The 12,965-nt window shown below is 47.6% G+C and overlaps 1 protein-coding gene across 1 annotated transcript in view; it reads left to right on the top strand.

Moving 5' to 3' along the window:
• The window catches only part of Pygb (glycogen phosphorylase B), a 41,990-nt gene that overhangs the window by 22,168 nt on the left and 6,857 nt on the right, over positions 1–12,965 (top strand). Inside the window, exons 6-16 of the mRNA XM_005334583.5 lie at positions 305–416; positions 891–973; positions 2,569–2,712; positions 3,202–3,294; positions 4,237–4,383; positions 5,284–5,447; positions 6,772–6,886; positions 7,923–8,024; positions 8,938–9,085; positions 10,245–10,303; positions 11,879–12,020. Of these exons, the coding sequence (XP_005334640.1) occupies positions 305–416; positions 891–973; positions 2,569–2,712; positions 3,202–3,294; positions 4,237–4,383; positions 5,284–5,447; positions 6,772–6,886; positions 7,923–8,024; positions 8,938–9,085; positions 10,245–10,303; positions 11,879–12,020 (1,309 nt within the window). The remainder of the gene's footprint in view (positions 1–304; positions 417–890; positions 974–2,568; positions 2,713–3,201; positions 3,295–4,236; positions 4,384–5,283; positions 5,448–6,771; positions 6,887–7,922; positions 8,025–8,937; positions 9,086–10,244; positions 10,304–11,878; positions 12,021–12,965) is intronic.

Here is a 12,965-nt window from a genome sequence, read left to right as displayed (position 1 = left end):
CCTGTTGCTTAATGGCAATTAGAAACTTATCCTGATGGGGACAAGGGCATTGACCCCCCTGATGGGCTGATGCAGATGGTTCCTTTCCACATTTATGTGTAGCACTGGCTATCTGCCCCACCTGCTGGTACCACAGTTCTCAGTGGTTTTTGAAGCCATCATATCTCTCTCTCTCTCTCTCTCTCTCTCTCTCTCTCTCTCTGTGTGTGTGTGTATGGGATGTCCCTCCAGGAAAAGGGGAGGCCAAAGAAGGAGGGGGGGTCTCTTGCTGACTCAGCCCTGAGCATGTCTTCTGTCTGGTCAGGTGGTGCTCGCCATGCCCTACGACACTCCGGTGCCCGGCTACAAGAACAACACCGTCAACACCATGAGGCTCTGGTCTGCCAAGGCGCCCAATGACTTCAAGCTGCAAGACTGTATGTCCTGGCCAGTGGCCACTCTGATCTCTTGTCTCCATTTTGATGGATTGTCCCAAATGCTTATGCCTTTACCACTGCCATCCCTCTCTGCTGTGGAAGCTGCACAGCCCCTTCCGTCTCTGAAACATAACTGAGTGCACCTGAACCCCTTGCAGCTTCCCTGTGAGAATAGTGAAGGGTGGATTTCATACCAGGACCTACTCAGCTGGGGTCATGGTCTTTCAGACTACATGTCCCTAGGAAAAGAGACATGTGCAGTGTTGATGTGCAGTGGGTATGGGGTGCTGTGGGAGGAGGCTTTTCATCCTTTGGGGCAAGGGTGAGCATCTCGGGGCTTCCTGCTAAGGTCACACTTCCTCAACCTTCTCCATTAAGCAGCTGAGCAAATACAGTGCTTGCACTTGACAAAACCCTGCCCTGCAGAGGACTGAGAGAGGCACACACTGACTTGAGCACTGTCTTTTTTTTTAGTCAATGTGGGGGACTATGTGGAGGCTGTTCTGGACAGGAACTTGGCTGAGAACATCTCCAGGGTCCTGTATCCTAATGACAATGTGAGTAGCTAATGTGTGTGATCTCTGTTGGATAGACTTCTTAAATGCAGATAAATGAGCTGAAGGCTGGACCCTCCAGCATATCCTGTTGCTAAACTTAGATAAGCTTGTGAGGTGAGGCTGTGTATGTGGCCATCAGTGTCCCACCTATCTCTGGTACGTGCCCAGATGACTCATCTGAGGAAAGGGACAGGTGTCCTCTGTCCAGTCCAGAAAGTCCAGACAAGACCACTGCATTGTTCCTTTGCCCAGATTCACTTAAAAGAAGCCTTCCAGAGGCTTTTCAACTCTCTCTTATCTATACTCCTATGAAACACACTTAACGAGGTCTGGGTGGACTCCTTGCGATACAGACACCAGGCCAGCTGGTGTCTACTCTTCTAGTGTGTGACATAGCTCCCCAAGGGTTAGATGGTCCATATTTCCCCTGGGGACAGCAGCACCTATTTTGCAGAAGTATATCTGACACTTGGTAGGGTCTTAGCACATGCCCTTCATGTTTTAGATGGTGGTCACAGATTCTTTGCTGCCACCTGAATGTAGCATAACGGCTTATTGTTGTCAATGTTGTCACGAAAGAGTCCTTGAGGGGATGTAGCTCTGTGGTAGAACATACGCTTAGCATGTACAAGACCCAAAGTTGATTCCTCAGCATCAAAACAGTTGTTGAAATTTACCTATCTTGGGGCTAGGGATGTGGCTCAAGTGGTAGCGCGCTGGCCTGGCATGCACGAGGCACTGGGTTCGATCCTCAGCACCACATAAAAATAAATAAAGATATTATGTCCACCTAAAACAAAAAACAATGTATTAAAAAAAATTTACCTATCTTAGTTGGTCATACATTTTCTTTCTTTTTCAGTACTGGGGGCTGAACTTAGGGCCACCCTCCCATTGAGCTACATCTCTAACCCTTTTGTTTTTTATTTTGAGAAAAGGCCTTGCCAAGTTGTCAAGGCAGGCCTTAAACTTGCAATCCTCTTGCCTCAGCCTCCTGAGTTACTGGGATTATAGGCCTCTGTCCCTGTGCCTGGCTGGTCTTGCCTTTTTTTAAATGAATGTTTTATTTTATCAAAACAATCTGTGTGCATAGTAGCAAAGGCATTGGTACAGAAAGAGCTTGTAATCCTTTCCAATCCACAGACTTGGCCCCCATGAGACTTTAAGGACTTCTGAAATGTCAAGTGCAGAGTGTTTCTTAATGCATACACGTTGGAACTGTGGTTTCTGAAAGCTCTGGCACCCCTCAAAATTTGGCCCTTTTGCTATTGATGGAATGGACATTTTGTGTCCTGGTATGTGTTGCACAGTTGCATGACCCTGTGCCGCCTGCCCTTCAAGCCCTCCCTGTTTGAAGGTGTACATGTTGGCCTGGGTGTCAGGCAGGTAGGCTATTTGAGACATTTGCCTATTCCCTTGAGCTGGACCTTGTGGCCTGGGTTTCTGTGGGGATAACTGTTGCCCCAGGATTTGGGGGCAAGTGGGATATGCAGGACACCTCCCAGCCTGGCACCCTCTAGCCTGTCCTGATCCCACTGGCTGTGGTTGGCCTCATGATGGTGAGTGGCAGATGCACAGCAGCTCTCTGTTGTTAGTTCTTTGAGGGGAAGGAGCTCCGCCTGAAGCAGGAGTACTTTGTGGTGGCTGCCACCCTGCAGGACATCATTCGCCGCTTTAAGTCATCCAAGTTTGGCTGCCGGGATCCAGTGAGAACCTCTTTTGAGACCTTCCCAGACAAGGTTTGTGATCTATGGGATGAGAGCTCAATGCCAGGACAGGAGGATCTCAGGCTCTTGAAGTTTCTTCCTCTTGTCCTTGGAGGGGGCTGGAGCAGATTGGTAGTGTTAGGGTCTCATCATCCGGGGTCAGGGCTGCACTGGGCATTGTTAGGAGTTGAGGAGGGAAGGACACCAAAAGGCTCCTATGGCAGGCCAAGGGCAGCTGTTTTAAACAGCAGTGTCATAGCCTAGTGAAGAGAAATTCCTGTGGGAGGCAGGCCACAGACCCTGCAGCTCCTTTCACACCTGCCCCAGTGTATAGCTGCCTGCAGGGCACTGTGGCCTCAGAGCTTCAGTGTCCCCTGGCTTTTTCTGAGGCCTCTCTGGGTTCAAACTCTAGGGGTGGGTTGCTGGGTGGGCACCTTCACTCCCTGGGCTGTACTTAACTGACCAGTGTGGGCACACTTATGTGACTAGGCACCCTAATGACACTCCTCATGGGAACTGCAGGTAGCCATCCAGCTGAATGACACCCACCCGGCCCTCTCCATTCCTGAACTCATGCGGATCCTGGTGGACGTGGAAAAGGTGGACTGGGACAAAGTGAGTGTCTCATGAGAAGAAGGGAAGATGGTGTCCTCCCCAGTCCAGGGCTTGGGGTGATAGCAACCTGTCAAAACCGAATGTGGGATGACAGTGTCCTCCCCAGACCAGAACAGGAGTGAGTGTCCTCTGTAGAGCTCTAGACTGTGCCATCTATGGCATTAAACGGCTGAGCTAGTCCTGGGAAGTGGGGGCTCTCTTCCCAGTCTCAGGGGACTTGGGGACATCACCTGTGAGAGCACCAGGGCTGTGGGAAAGGGTCTGGCTCCAGGATATGGATATTTTTGGGGATGGGGACAGAACAGATGAGGACAGGATTCTAACACTTTTTAGGGCTTCTTATAGGAGTTTTCTCATCTTGAAGTTTGGCAAAAAAAAAAAACCAAAAACAAAACCAAAAAAACCTAAAAGTTTTAAGTTTTCGTATTTATACATTTATTCTCATGGCTCAATTTACTTTGATCATAGATTCTTTGGTGTAGCAGGATTTTCTTAATTGAGCTTTAACTAAATCAACATAGATGAAACCCTAAGGTAATTTCTTTTTTAAACTCTGTTTCTCGTCTTGGGGTATGTGAGGCTGCAGCCTTGTCAAAGGTCCCCTTCATTCCTGGCCAGTAGCAGGCAGAGCCACATGATACCATTGTCCCACACTGTGGGTGTCAGATCAGTTTAGAGGAAATAAATGAAAAACTGCTTATCAGTCTGTTAGTTTGCCAATAAAAAAGGAAAATTAAAAGGGAATTCCCCAGGAGCAGGGTCAGTGTTATTCATTTACATGGGTGTCTACAAATGTTAGGCTGTAAAGCTTCAACAAAGTGAGGAGTCTGGGCTGAACTGCACACTTGGAGAAGCTCCAGACCAGCCCTATAAAGCAGACTATCACCTTGCCCACGAATCTGCTTCTAAATAAGATAAAAACACCATTCTCAAATGGTCTAGGCCTGGGAAATCACCAAGAGGACCTGTGCCTACACCAACCACACTGTGCTGCCTGAGGCCTTGGAGCGCTGGCCTGTCTCCATGTTTGAGAAGCTACTGCCGAGGCACCTAGATATCATTTATGCCATCAATCAACGGCACCTGGATGTGAGTATCAGTCCTTGCTGGGGCAGGACATGGGGTGGATTGCAGGGTGTGGAGGGCTTCACCTAGGCCAATGGGCCCATCTGGCTTAGAAGAGGTACTACACTCCTTGGGGGCTGGAGACTGTCCCCTGGCAAAGCTGTTGGCTGACTCCACATAAATGATTCCTGCTGTGTATGTGGGAGTCACAGATTGGGGTCTTTATTTTTATTTTTTGGCACTAAGGATTTAACCCAAGGTTATTTTACCACTGAGCTAAACCCTAACCCTTTTTATTTTTATTTTGAGACAAGGTCTCACTAAGTTGTATAGGACCTCCCTAAGTTGTTGAGACTGACCATGAATTTGCCCGCCTCAGCATCCCAAGTTGCTGGGATAAGAGGCCACCATACCCAGCATAGATCTGGATTTTTTTTTTTCTTTTTTTTTTTAAATCTCCACTCTAAGCAAGCTCTGTTCTCTTCCTGGATGTCCAGTGGCCATCCTGGCAGCCTTGGGGTGATTCAGAGAAAGAGCACAGCCTGTCCTTCCCATGTGACCTGCAGAGAGCAGCTGTCCAGCTAATGATAATATAGGTGAATGCTGCCTAGGTTAATAGGGTTAGTGTCTCAGCCTCCTTTTGGGAAATTGAATGGCATTTCACCTGCTGGTGTCCTGTCCTCCTCAGACAGCATATCTCTGTGATCTCAGGCTGGGACTTTCCTGCATGATTGTCTTCCTAGAGTTAGGGCCCTTGTGAGGTGCATCTGAGGCATGTTCTGGGGTGCCTTTAGGGTCTAGGTCTGGGCACAGCAGCCCCTGGACTTTCTTAGAGGTGGTGGAACTTCTCACAGGCATGGTGGGCTGTTGCCTGGTCATTGGGGAGTTACCGGGTCACAGTGGGCTCTCTGTTTTTGGCCTTAGCATGTGGCTGCCCTGTTTCCTGGGGATGTGGACCGCCTGAGGAGGATGTCTGTGATTGAGGAAGGGGACTGCAAGCGAATTAACATGGCCCATCTGTGTGTGATTGGATCCCATGCTGTGAATGGTGTAGCGAGGATTCACTCAGAGATCGTGAAGCAGTCTGTGTGAGTAAACTCCCTCCCCAACCAAGGATGGTTCCTTTCCAGAACCCAGATCCTCCCTTAGAACTGGCTGCCATATATACCACAACCAAGTTGCATCACATACCCCATGCTACTGACTTGTGGGAATGACAGAGCCACTGAGAATCACCACCGCACCTCTCATCAGCAGGTTTGCACTTGATTTGATGGGTGATGTCTGAGATGTGGCTTTTTATGGCACCATAAAAAGTCCCTCCTCCTATGCTTCCAGTCTTAGGCATTTCAGCTGGAGACTCAGAGCTTCTGGTCTTTCTGCTTTAGGCTGAGTGCCACTGATGCCCCACCAGGGGCCACATGTGCAGGTGGAAGTCAGGGGCCTAATAGGATCTAGGAATTCCTTCCTTCCATTCTGTCATGAGATGCTTGTTGAGTATCTACTGTGAGGGCTAGGTTGGTCATCCGAGGGTGGAAGGAGCCCTCAACCATGTCAGTCCAGGTGAAGGACCTTCTGTGTTTTGTCTGGCCCAGGGGCTTTTGCTTAATCACCATGGAAAATTCTTTTTTGTTTTGTTTTTTTGTTTTTCATACAGAGGATTGAACCTAGGGGTGCTTTGCCACCAAGCTATATTCCCAACCCTTTTTATTTCTAGATTTTTTTGTTTTTTTTTTTTTCAGTACTGAGGATCAAAGCCAGAATCTTGTGCCTGCTAGGCAAGTGCTCTACTATTGAGCCACATTCCCAGCCCTTTTTATTTAATTTTTTTAAAAATTTTGAGATAGTGTCTTACTAACTGGCCTCAAAATTGTGATCCTCCTGCTTCAGGCTTTTGAATTGTTGAGATTACAGATGTGTGTCTCTGTACCTGGCCCATAGCAAACTTCAGAGTTAGATATGTCTCTCAACTTACAAACGGGGAAATAGCCCAATTTCTGAAAGACTAAAGTCTATTCAGTATCCACTGCTATGACCTGGACCCTGCTTCCCCATAGACATCTCTGGAAAATGGCCAAGATTTTTTTTTTTTTTTTTTTGAGAAAAAGGAAAAAGAAGATTTATTGCTTTGCTAGCAAAGGAGAAACACAGAGAACTGCTGTCCTAAAGGCTGTAATTCTGAAAATGGCCAAGTTCTAGTAAGGGAGGCTATAGCTAGCACTAGACCTCACATATGGCAGATACACATTCCCTTCATGCTAGTCCCAAAATGCACAGGGATGCTAGTTGCTGTGTACATTTCAGGAAATAGTCAAATTGAGCTTCAGGATCTCCCCAAAAGGTTCTTATGTTCTTTTGCTCACCTAGTTCAAAACACAGCATTTTTGACAATTCCTTATTTTCTATTTGTAGCTTTAAGGATTTTTATGAGCTGGAACCAGAGAAGTTCCAGAATAAGACAAATGGCATTACACCTAGACGGTGGCTGTTGCTGTGCAACCCGGGTCTGGCAGACATCATTGTGGAGGTGAGCACCCAGTATTGCCTTATCCTGTGGGGACACCAGGTCTGAGACCATGAAGAAACCACGAGTTAGAAGGTGCAGTTGACACCAGGCAGGGTCATCAGGCCTGTTTGCTGAACCAGTGGGAATTTGTGTCCTTACATATTGACCAGCAGTGGGCCCTGGACAGGAGCAGGCGAGGCCTGTGAACACAGGTGCACTGGTGCAGCTCTAGCCCTCTGTGTGAGTTTGGAAGCCTATCTGGGAAGGCTGAGGGAAAGGAAAGGCCTCTTGATGAAGTGGGAGCTGACTGTGGTGGGCAAGGTTTTAAGCCAGAGACCTGGCAGGTTATTTACTTATTCACGTGCTCTCAGATACCAGGCCCTGTGCTGTCTGTGCCCTTGAAGAGCAGAGTATCCTAAGGCTGCCTTGGGGACACTGCATGCCTGGAGTGCTAGAGTCAAGAGGGGCTTCCCTGAGATGTTGGGAGCTGGAAACAGTGCTGGCAAGACCAGAACAGAAGGCAGATCTGGTCTAGTACTAGGTCCCCTCAAGGGTCTGGAAGGCCAGTATGGCTTCCATACAGGATGAGGCTGGGAAGAGTGACGAGAGGCTAGTAAGTAAGTAAGAGGGTCCTCAATGAGATTGTTTTGAAGTGACTGCCTACCATAGTGAGAAAGAGAGGGAGATGGCACCCACTTTGTTCATGGTGATGGAGGAATGGGAGGAGGACTTAGTCCCACTAGCCCCAAATATCAGGCTGTAATAGGTTGTCCCAAGTATTGGGGACTGAAGGAAGTTCATGAGTTTGTTATGGATGACTGAGTTGATAGGACTTGGACATCCTGGTGGAGCCATTGAGGGGTGAGCTCAGGCCTGATTTAGGAGGACAGGGCCCTGGTGGCCATGTGGACATAGGGTACAAGTTGCCCTGAGAAGGGGATGTTGTGAGGGCCCAGAGGGGCAGGAAGAACCAGGGAAAGCAGGCATGGGGTAACAGGCAGAGGGCAAGCTCACAGAGACTAGGGCTGCAGTGAACAGAAGCCATATGTTTTTCCAGAGAATTGGGGAAGGCTTTCTGACCGACTTGAGCCAACTGAAGAAGCTGCTGCCATTGGTCAGTGATGAGGTGTTCATCAGGGATGTGGCCAAGGTCAAGCAGGTAGGTTCATGTGGCCCTGCAGCCTATCTTCCTGAGGCCCAGCATGTTGAGTTTGTATGGACCCATCCAGCACTTTGGAAAGGCCCCCAAAGGTCTGGGTTACACTCAGCCTTCCAGATGAGGGCTTGTTTAACCTCAGGTAATGCAGTGGGTGGGAGTGTGCAGACCCCCAAGACATCTCTGACTTCACCTTGCTCTGCCATTATAGTAGCAGGTATATACAGAGGCCTTTTTTGAAAGCTGATTGCAGCGTAATTCCATTTCTGAGCAGTGGCTGGAGCTTCCCAATCTTGGCAGGAGCTAAGAGTGTTCTCACAGCATGGTGCAGGGTCGGAATCATGGGTCTGCATGTTTATCCTGCTCATGACATTGTCTTATAAGCCCCAAACAATCCTCCACATCCTATGAAAATTCATAGGAAGTTTCTCACTTCCTATGCCTTATCCCTCCATTTTCTTTTTCTGACTACAGATCACATTCTGAGTGTCCTTTACTCTGTTTTCTCCTTATGCTTAGCTCTAGGCTGCTATTCCGTTAGGTTTTCATGTATTTCTTCCCCACTTTATCCTGTACACTCATTTTCAGTGTCACCCTTGTTCTCCAGTGTCATCAGTGCCTCCAGGTCTGGTCTCTGGACCTATCATCCCCTCTCTGACAATTTCTCTTTTAGTTGTAGTTGGACACAATACCTTTATTTATCTATATGTGGTGCTGAGGATTGAACCCAGGGCCTCACACGTTCTAGGCTAGCGCTCTACTGCTGAACCACAACCTCAGCTCCTCTCTGACAATTTCTAACCTGTCCAAGATGTTCTCTGGGATTGGGTGGAAAGCTGGAATATATGGGACCTTGGGAGCTCACAGGACAGTTCCTGTGAACTGTCTACCCATCCTTCACTTTCCTTCTTTCCAGGAAAACAAACTGAAGTTCTCTGCCCTCCTAGAGAAGGAATACAAGGTTAAGATCAACCCGTCTTCCATGTTTGATGTGCATGTGAAGAGGATCCATGAGTACAAACGGCAGCTGCTTAACTGCCTGCACATCATCACACTGTACAACCGTGAGTATGGGTCCCTGGGTGCCTCCTGGCTTCCCTTGTGTGGTTCTAGGTGGCATCCCTCCCTCAAGACCAAGGCTGGCTCAAGACTTGTCTTGCCCACCAGCTTATCTTTGGACCCCTGGCCTTTCTCACACAGAATGTATGTGTGTGAGTGATGTGGCACATTTATTTTGAGCAATGGCTGTATGCTTTACAGTGTGCTCAGTGCCAGAGTCTTAGGTACATAAATGGGTAAGCATTTAAAGGCTCTGTGGGTTTTGAGACCTTGGTGGAGGCAAGGAATAGTCTTCACCAAGGCAAGGTTTGGGGTTCAGATTAGCTTTTATTTTAAGATTAGTTATTATTTCTGTAAGATTCATCTTGTTTGGAAATACTGTGCTCATCAGAGACATTTAATATCTACTTATAAAAAAGAGTAATATAGGTTCATTTTATATATATACATATATATACACACACACACACACACACATGCACATACTTATATTGTTTTTGGATATTTTTTTATCTGCTTGCTTATTTATTTATTTACCTATGTTTTGTGGTACTGGGGTTTGAACCCAGGGATGCTCTACTACCAAGCTATAGCCCCATCCCTTTTTATTTCTTATTTTGAGTCTTGCTAAGTTGCTGAGGCAGGTCTTAAACTTACAATCCTCCTGCCTCAGCCTCCCAAGTTGCTGGGATTGTATATGTACCACTGTGCCCAGAATAACATGTTTTAAAAGTGTGTACTCCTTACATACAAGGGTCATTTACACTGACCAAAGCCAGACAAGATCCTGGGTTAGGCTTTTCTGGAAGTGTAGTGCAGCTTTTCTTCTGAGCCCTTAGGAAGAACATCTTTCCTTGGTTTGCTACACGGTTAGTTGTCAGTGTTTTTGATGGCTCTCCTCACCAACTGGGAATGAAGTGCAGACATAGGGGTGGCCTTGTCCTCCTGTAAGTGGCAGGTTCCTAAGCAGGCATGTGGTGGGGGGCCATGACCATTTGCCACTGCTACCTACCTGTGCCTCTTAGGCTAAAGTGGACACCTAGCCAAACCTGCCTGTCCAGCCTCTAGAGAAGTCTCTGAGGTTGCTAGATCACTGTGGCTTGCTGGGAAGGGACTTTTTGGTTTAAAGTTGCCTCACTTGAATCTCATTTATTTGTTCTGCAGGAATAAAGAAAGACCCAGCCAAGTCCTTTGTGCCCAGGACTGTGATGATTGGGGGCAAGGTGATATGACTTTCTCTTCACTCCTTTTTTGATATTTTGGCCCAGGATGCACACACTCCCCCTCTGGTTGATGGCAGCTTGCCTACTTCAAAGCCAGGTGCCTGCATTGCACACAGAGTGCCAGTGGGTTCCCAGTCCTGCAGAGATGCTTATGAGAGCAAGGGGCACATTTAGACTCAGTTGAATAAGAGGGAATTAGATGGGAACCTGACTGCTCAGATCCTTAGCCCCAAGGACCAGTCTCAGTGGACCCCATCAGAAGATGTGGTACCCTTTCTCTGTGTTCCCATAGAATCTCATGGCTACTTGTGGTCAGAGGAATATAAGATAAGTGTAACTGCTACTTCTGTCACATGTAAGGCCATTCTGAGCTCAGCATGTGTTCATTTAATTCTCTTTACTGTAACACATGCTTGAGTACTAGACACAGTGTCACCACAGCATCATACTTGGCCAGTATCCTGGTCTTCTTCATCAGAAGATATGGGCTGCGGGGTGCAGCTTCTTTGTGAGATACTGCCCTGGGTCAGCCTTCCATGGTGCATCTGCAGTTTGCACTCTTGCTGACAGTATGGCTGGGGTGTGTGATGCACATGCAGGTACCTGTCCTTGTTCTGCAAGCCTTTCCTTTAACTTCAGCATCTGCAGAGGTAACTCAAGGGGACAGGGCACCTGCTCAGGCTCAGCAGTTGGTAACCTCACCTTGTTTGGTCTTTGCTCACCCCATCACCTGGTATTTTTGAATCAAATTATTTGGATATCATGTTGTTTGTTATTATTTTAGTTTGTAAGGTCCATAATGACATGGACTTTTAAAAAAATTTTTATCCTCTTGCCTCTGCCTCTTGAGTTGCTGGTAGTAAGGACATGTGCTACTCCCCTGGCTGAAGTTGTTATTATTTATAATATTATTACTTTTTGGGTCCTGGGGATCAAATCCAGGGCCTTGCTTGCACATGTTAGGCAAGGACTCTTCCATTGAGCCATACCCACAGCCTCAAAAATATTTTAACTGTTTGAATTAGACCCCAGGGGGGTCTAATGTCCTCACATTGATTGATAAGTCTTTTAATTTTCCTTAATCAGTAGGCTTTCCTTCTATGTCTTCCGCTCCCTAAGATGTTTGTTATTGTCTGTGATCCTAGGCTGGCTTTTTCTGAATGTATTCCCCCGTTTTGTTCCAGTATATTCTTTAATTTTCTCTCTTTCCTTTAAATTGATAGGTCCAGAAGTCTATGTTTCTTTTATCTTATAATTTCTGAAACACTGGACTCAGATAGACTTGAGGCTGAAAGATTTCACAAGTGAAATCTGAGGACTCATGAGAAGTGCTGGATAGAAGCTGAAACCTCTGCAGAGTCAGCCTTTTCCCTTTCCTTGACCCCAGTTGGGGTTATGCTATAGGGTGTGACCTCTGTGTATCTATTGGCCAAACCAAAGCTGGCTTCTGAGGATCGGTGTTCACCCTCTTATAAACCCATATGTCCAGTAGTGTTGCCAGATGCTCCAAGGACCCTTCTTGGACCCAGAGCAAAGCTTAACCCTCCTTAACTTTCTCCCCAAACCCTTTTCTAGGCAGCTCCCGGGTACCACATGGCCAAGATGATCATCAAGTTGGTCACATCCATCGGTGATGTCGTCAATCATGATCCAGTTGTGGGTGACAGGCTCAAAGTGATCTTCTTGGAGAATTACCGTGTGTCTTTGGCTGAGAAAGGTAACCCTGGATGCCTCCACTGGTTGGAGACTTGCTCCTGTCTGGGCCTGTTGGGGGGCAGTGCTGGCCAGGACCATTCCCAACGTCAGGCAGCCTCACTCTGTCCTGGAGACTCGGGTCCCACCTAGCCTGGGCAGGGCTGCAGACTAGCAGTGAAAGACTTCAGAGAATGCCCTCTTATGTCATGAAGCATCTGAAGCATGCCTGAGAAGGCACCTTTGTGTATCTTAGGTGGAATTACTCAGGCTCAGAGGAGGTCCAGAGAGCAAAGCTTTGAACATCCTTGCTCTCTGAACCTTATTGTCCTGCGTGGTCTCATTGTTCCCTACTTTCCTCTCTCCTGCCTCTCAGCCAGGCCTGCTGCTTCTGTGCCCTCCTGTTGGCAGCACACATATCTGGCCAGTGGCTTCTCTCCCCTCTCTTCCCCTCCCCTCCCTTCCCCTGTCTTGTTCACCACCACCTGCTTGCTTTCCAAGTGCACTGCTAATTTCTCATGTACCAGCACCTGCCTCTCATGTCCTGTCTGGGGGTAGCTTGGAACTTGACATTTAGTTTGGGTCTGCTCTATCTTGGCTGGTTCTGGGGAGAACCACCAGGATGTCAGCATGTCCATTTTGAGCTGGATGCCCCTATCTTGGCAAGAAAGTGATTTGCATAACCAGAAAGAAGGTGGGGAATCTGAGCCTTGAATTCCCACACTCCCTTCCTGCCACTAAGGTTGTGGCAATAAAGACTGCAGGCTAATCTGCTAAAATGTGAGCTCAGGCTGGTCTACCAGAGCTGGCCCGATGGTCTGGCTGCTGCCTGGAATTGTTCCTACTTCATTTGGCTGTCACTTGGTGCTTGAGTGTCTTCCAGTCTTGTTCAAGGGACTGGAAACTTTGATGATGTTGGTTAGTCCTTCCTGGAACTTCTTTAAAAAAAAAAAAAAAAATGTGTGTGTGT

This window comes from Ictidomys tridecemlineatus, chromosome 5 (assembly GCF_052094955.1).
Source record: "Ictidomys tridecemlineatus isolate mIctTri1 chromosome 5, mIctTri1.hap1, whole genome shotgun sequence".
Taxonomy (NCBI): domain Eukaryota; kingdom Metazoa; phylum Chordata; class Mammalia; order Rodentia; family Sciuridae; genus Ictidomys; species Ictidomys tridecemlineatus.
Note: the sequence above shows the minus strand (reverse complement) of the source record. Positions and strands in the feature narration are given on the sequence as shown.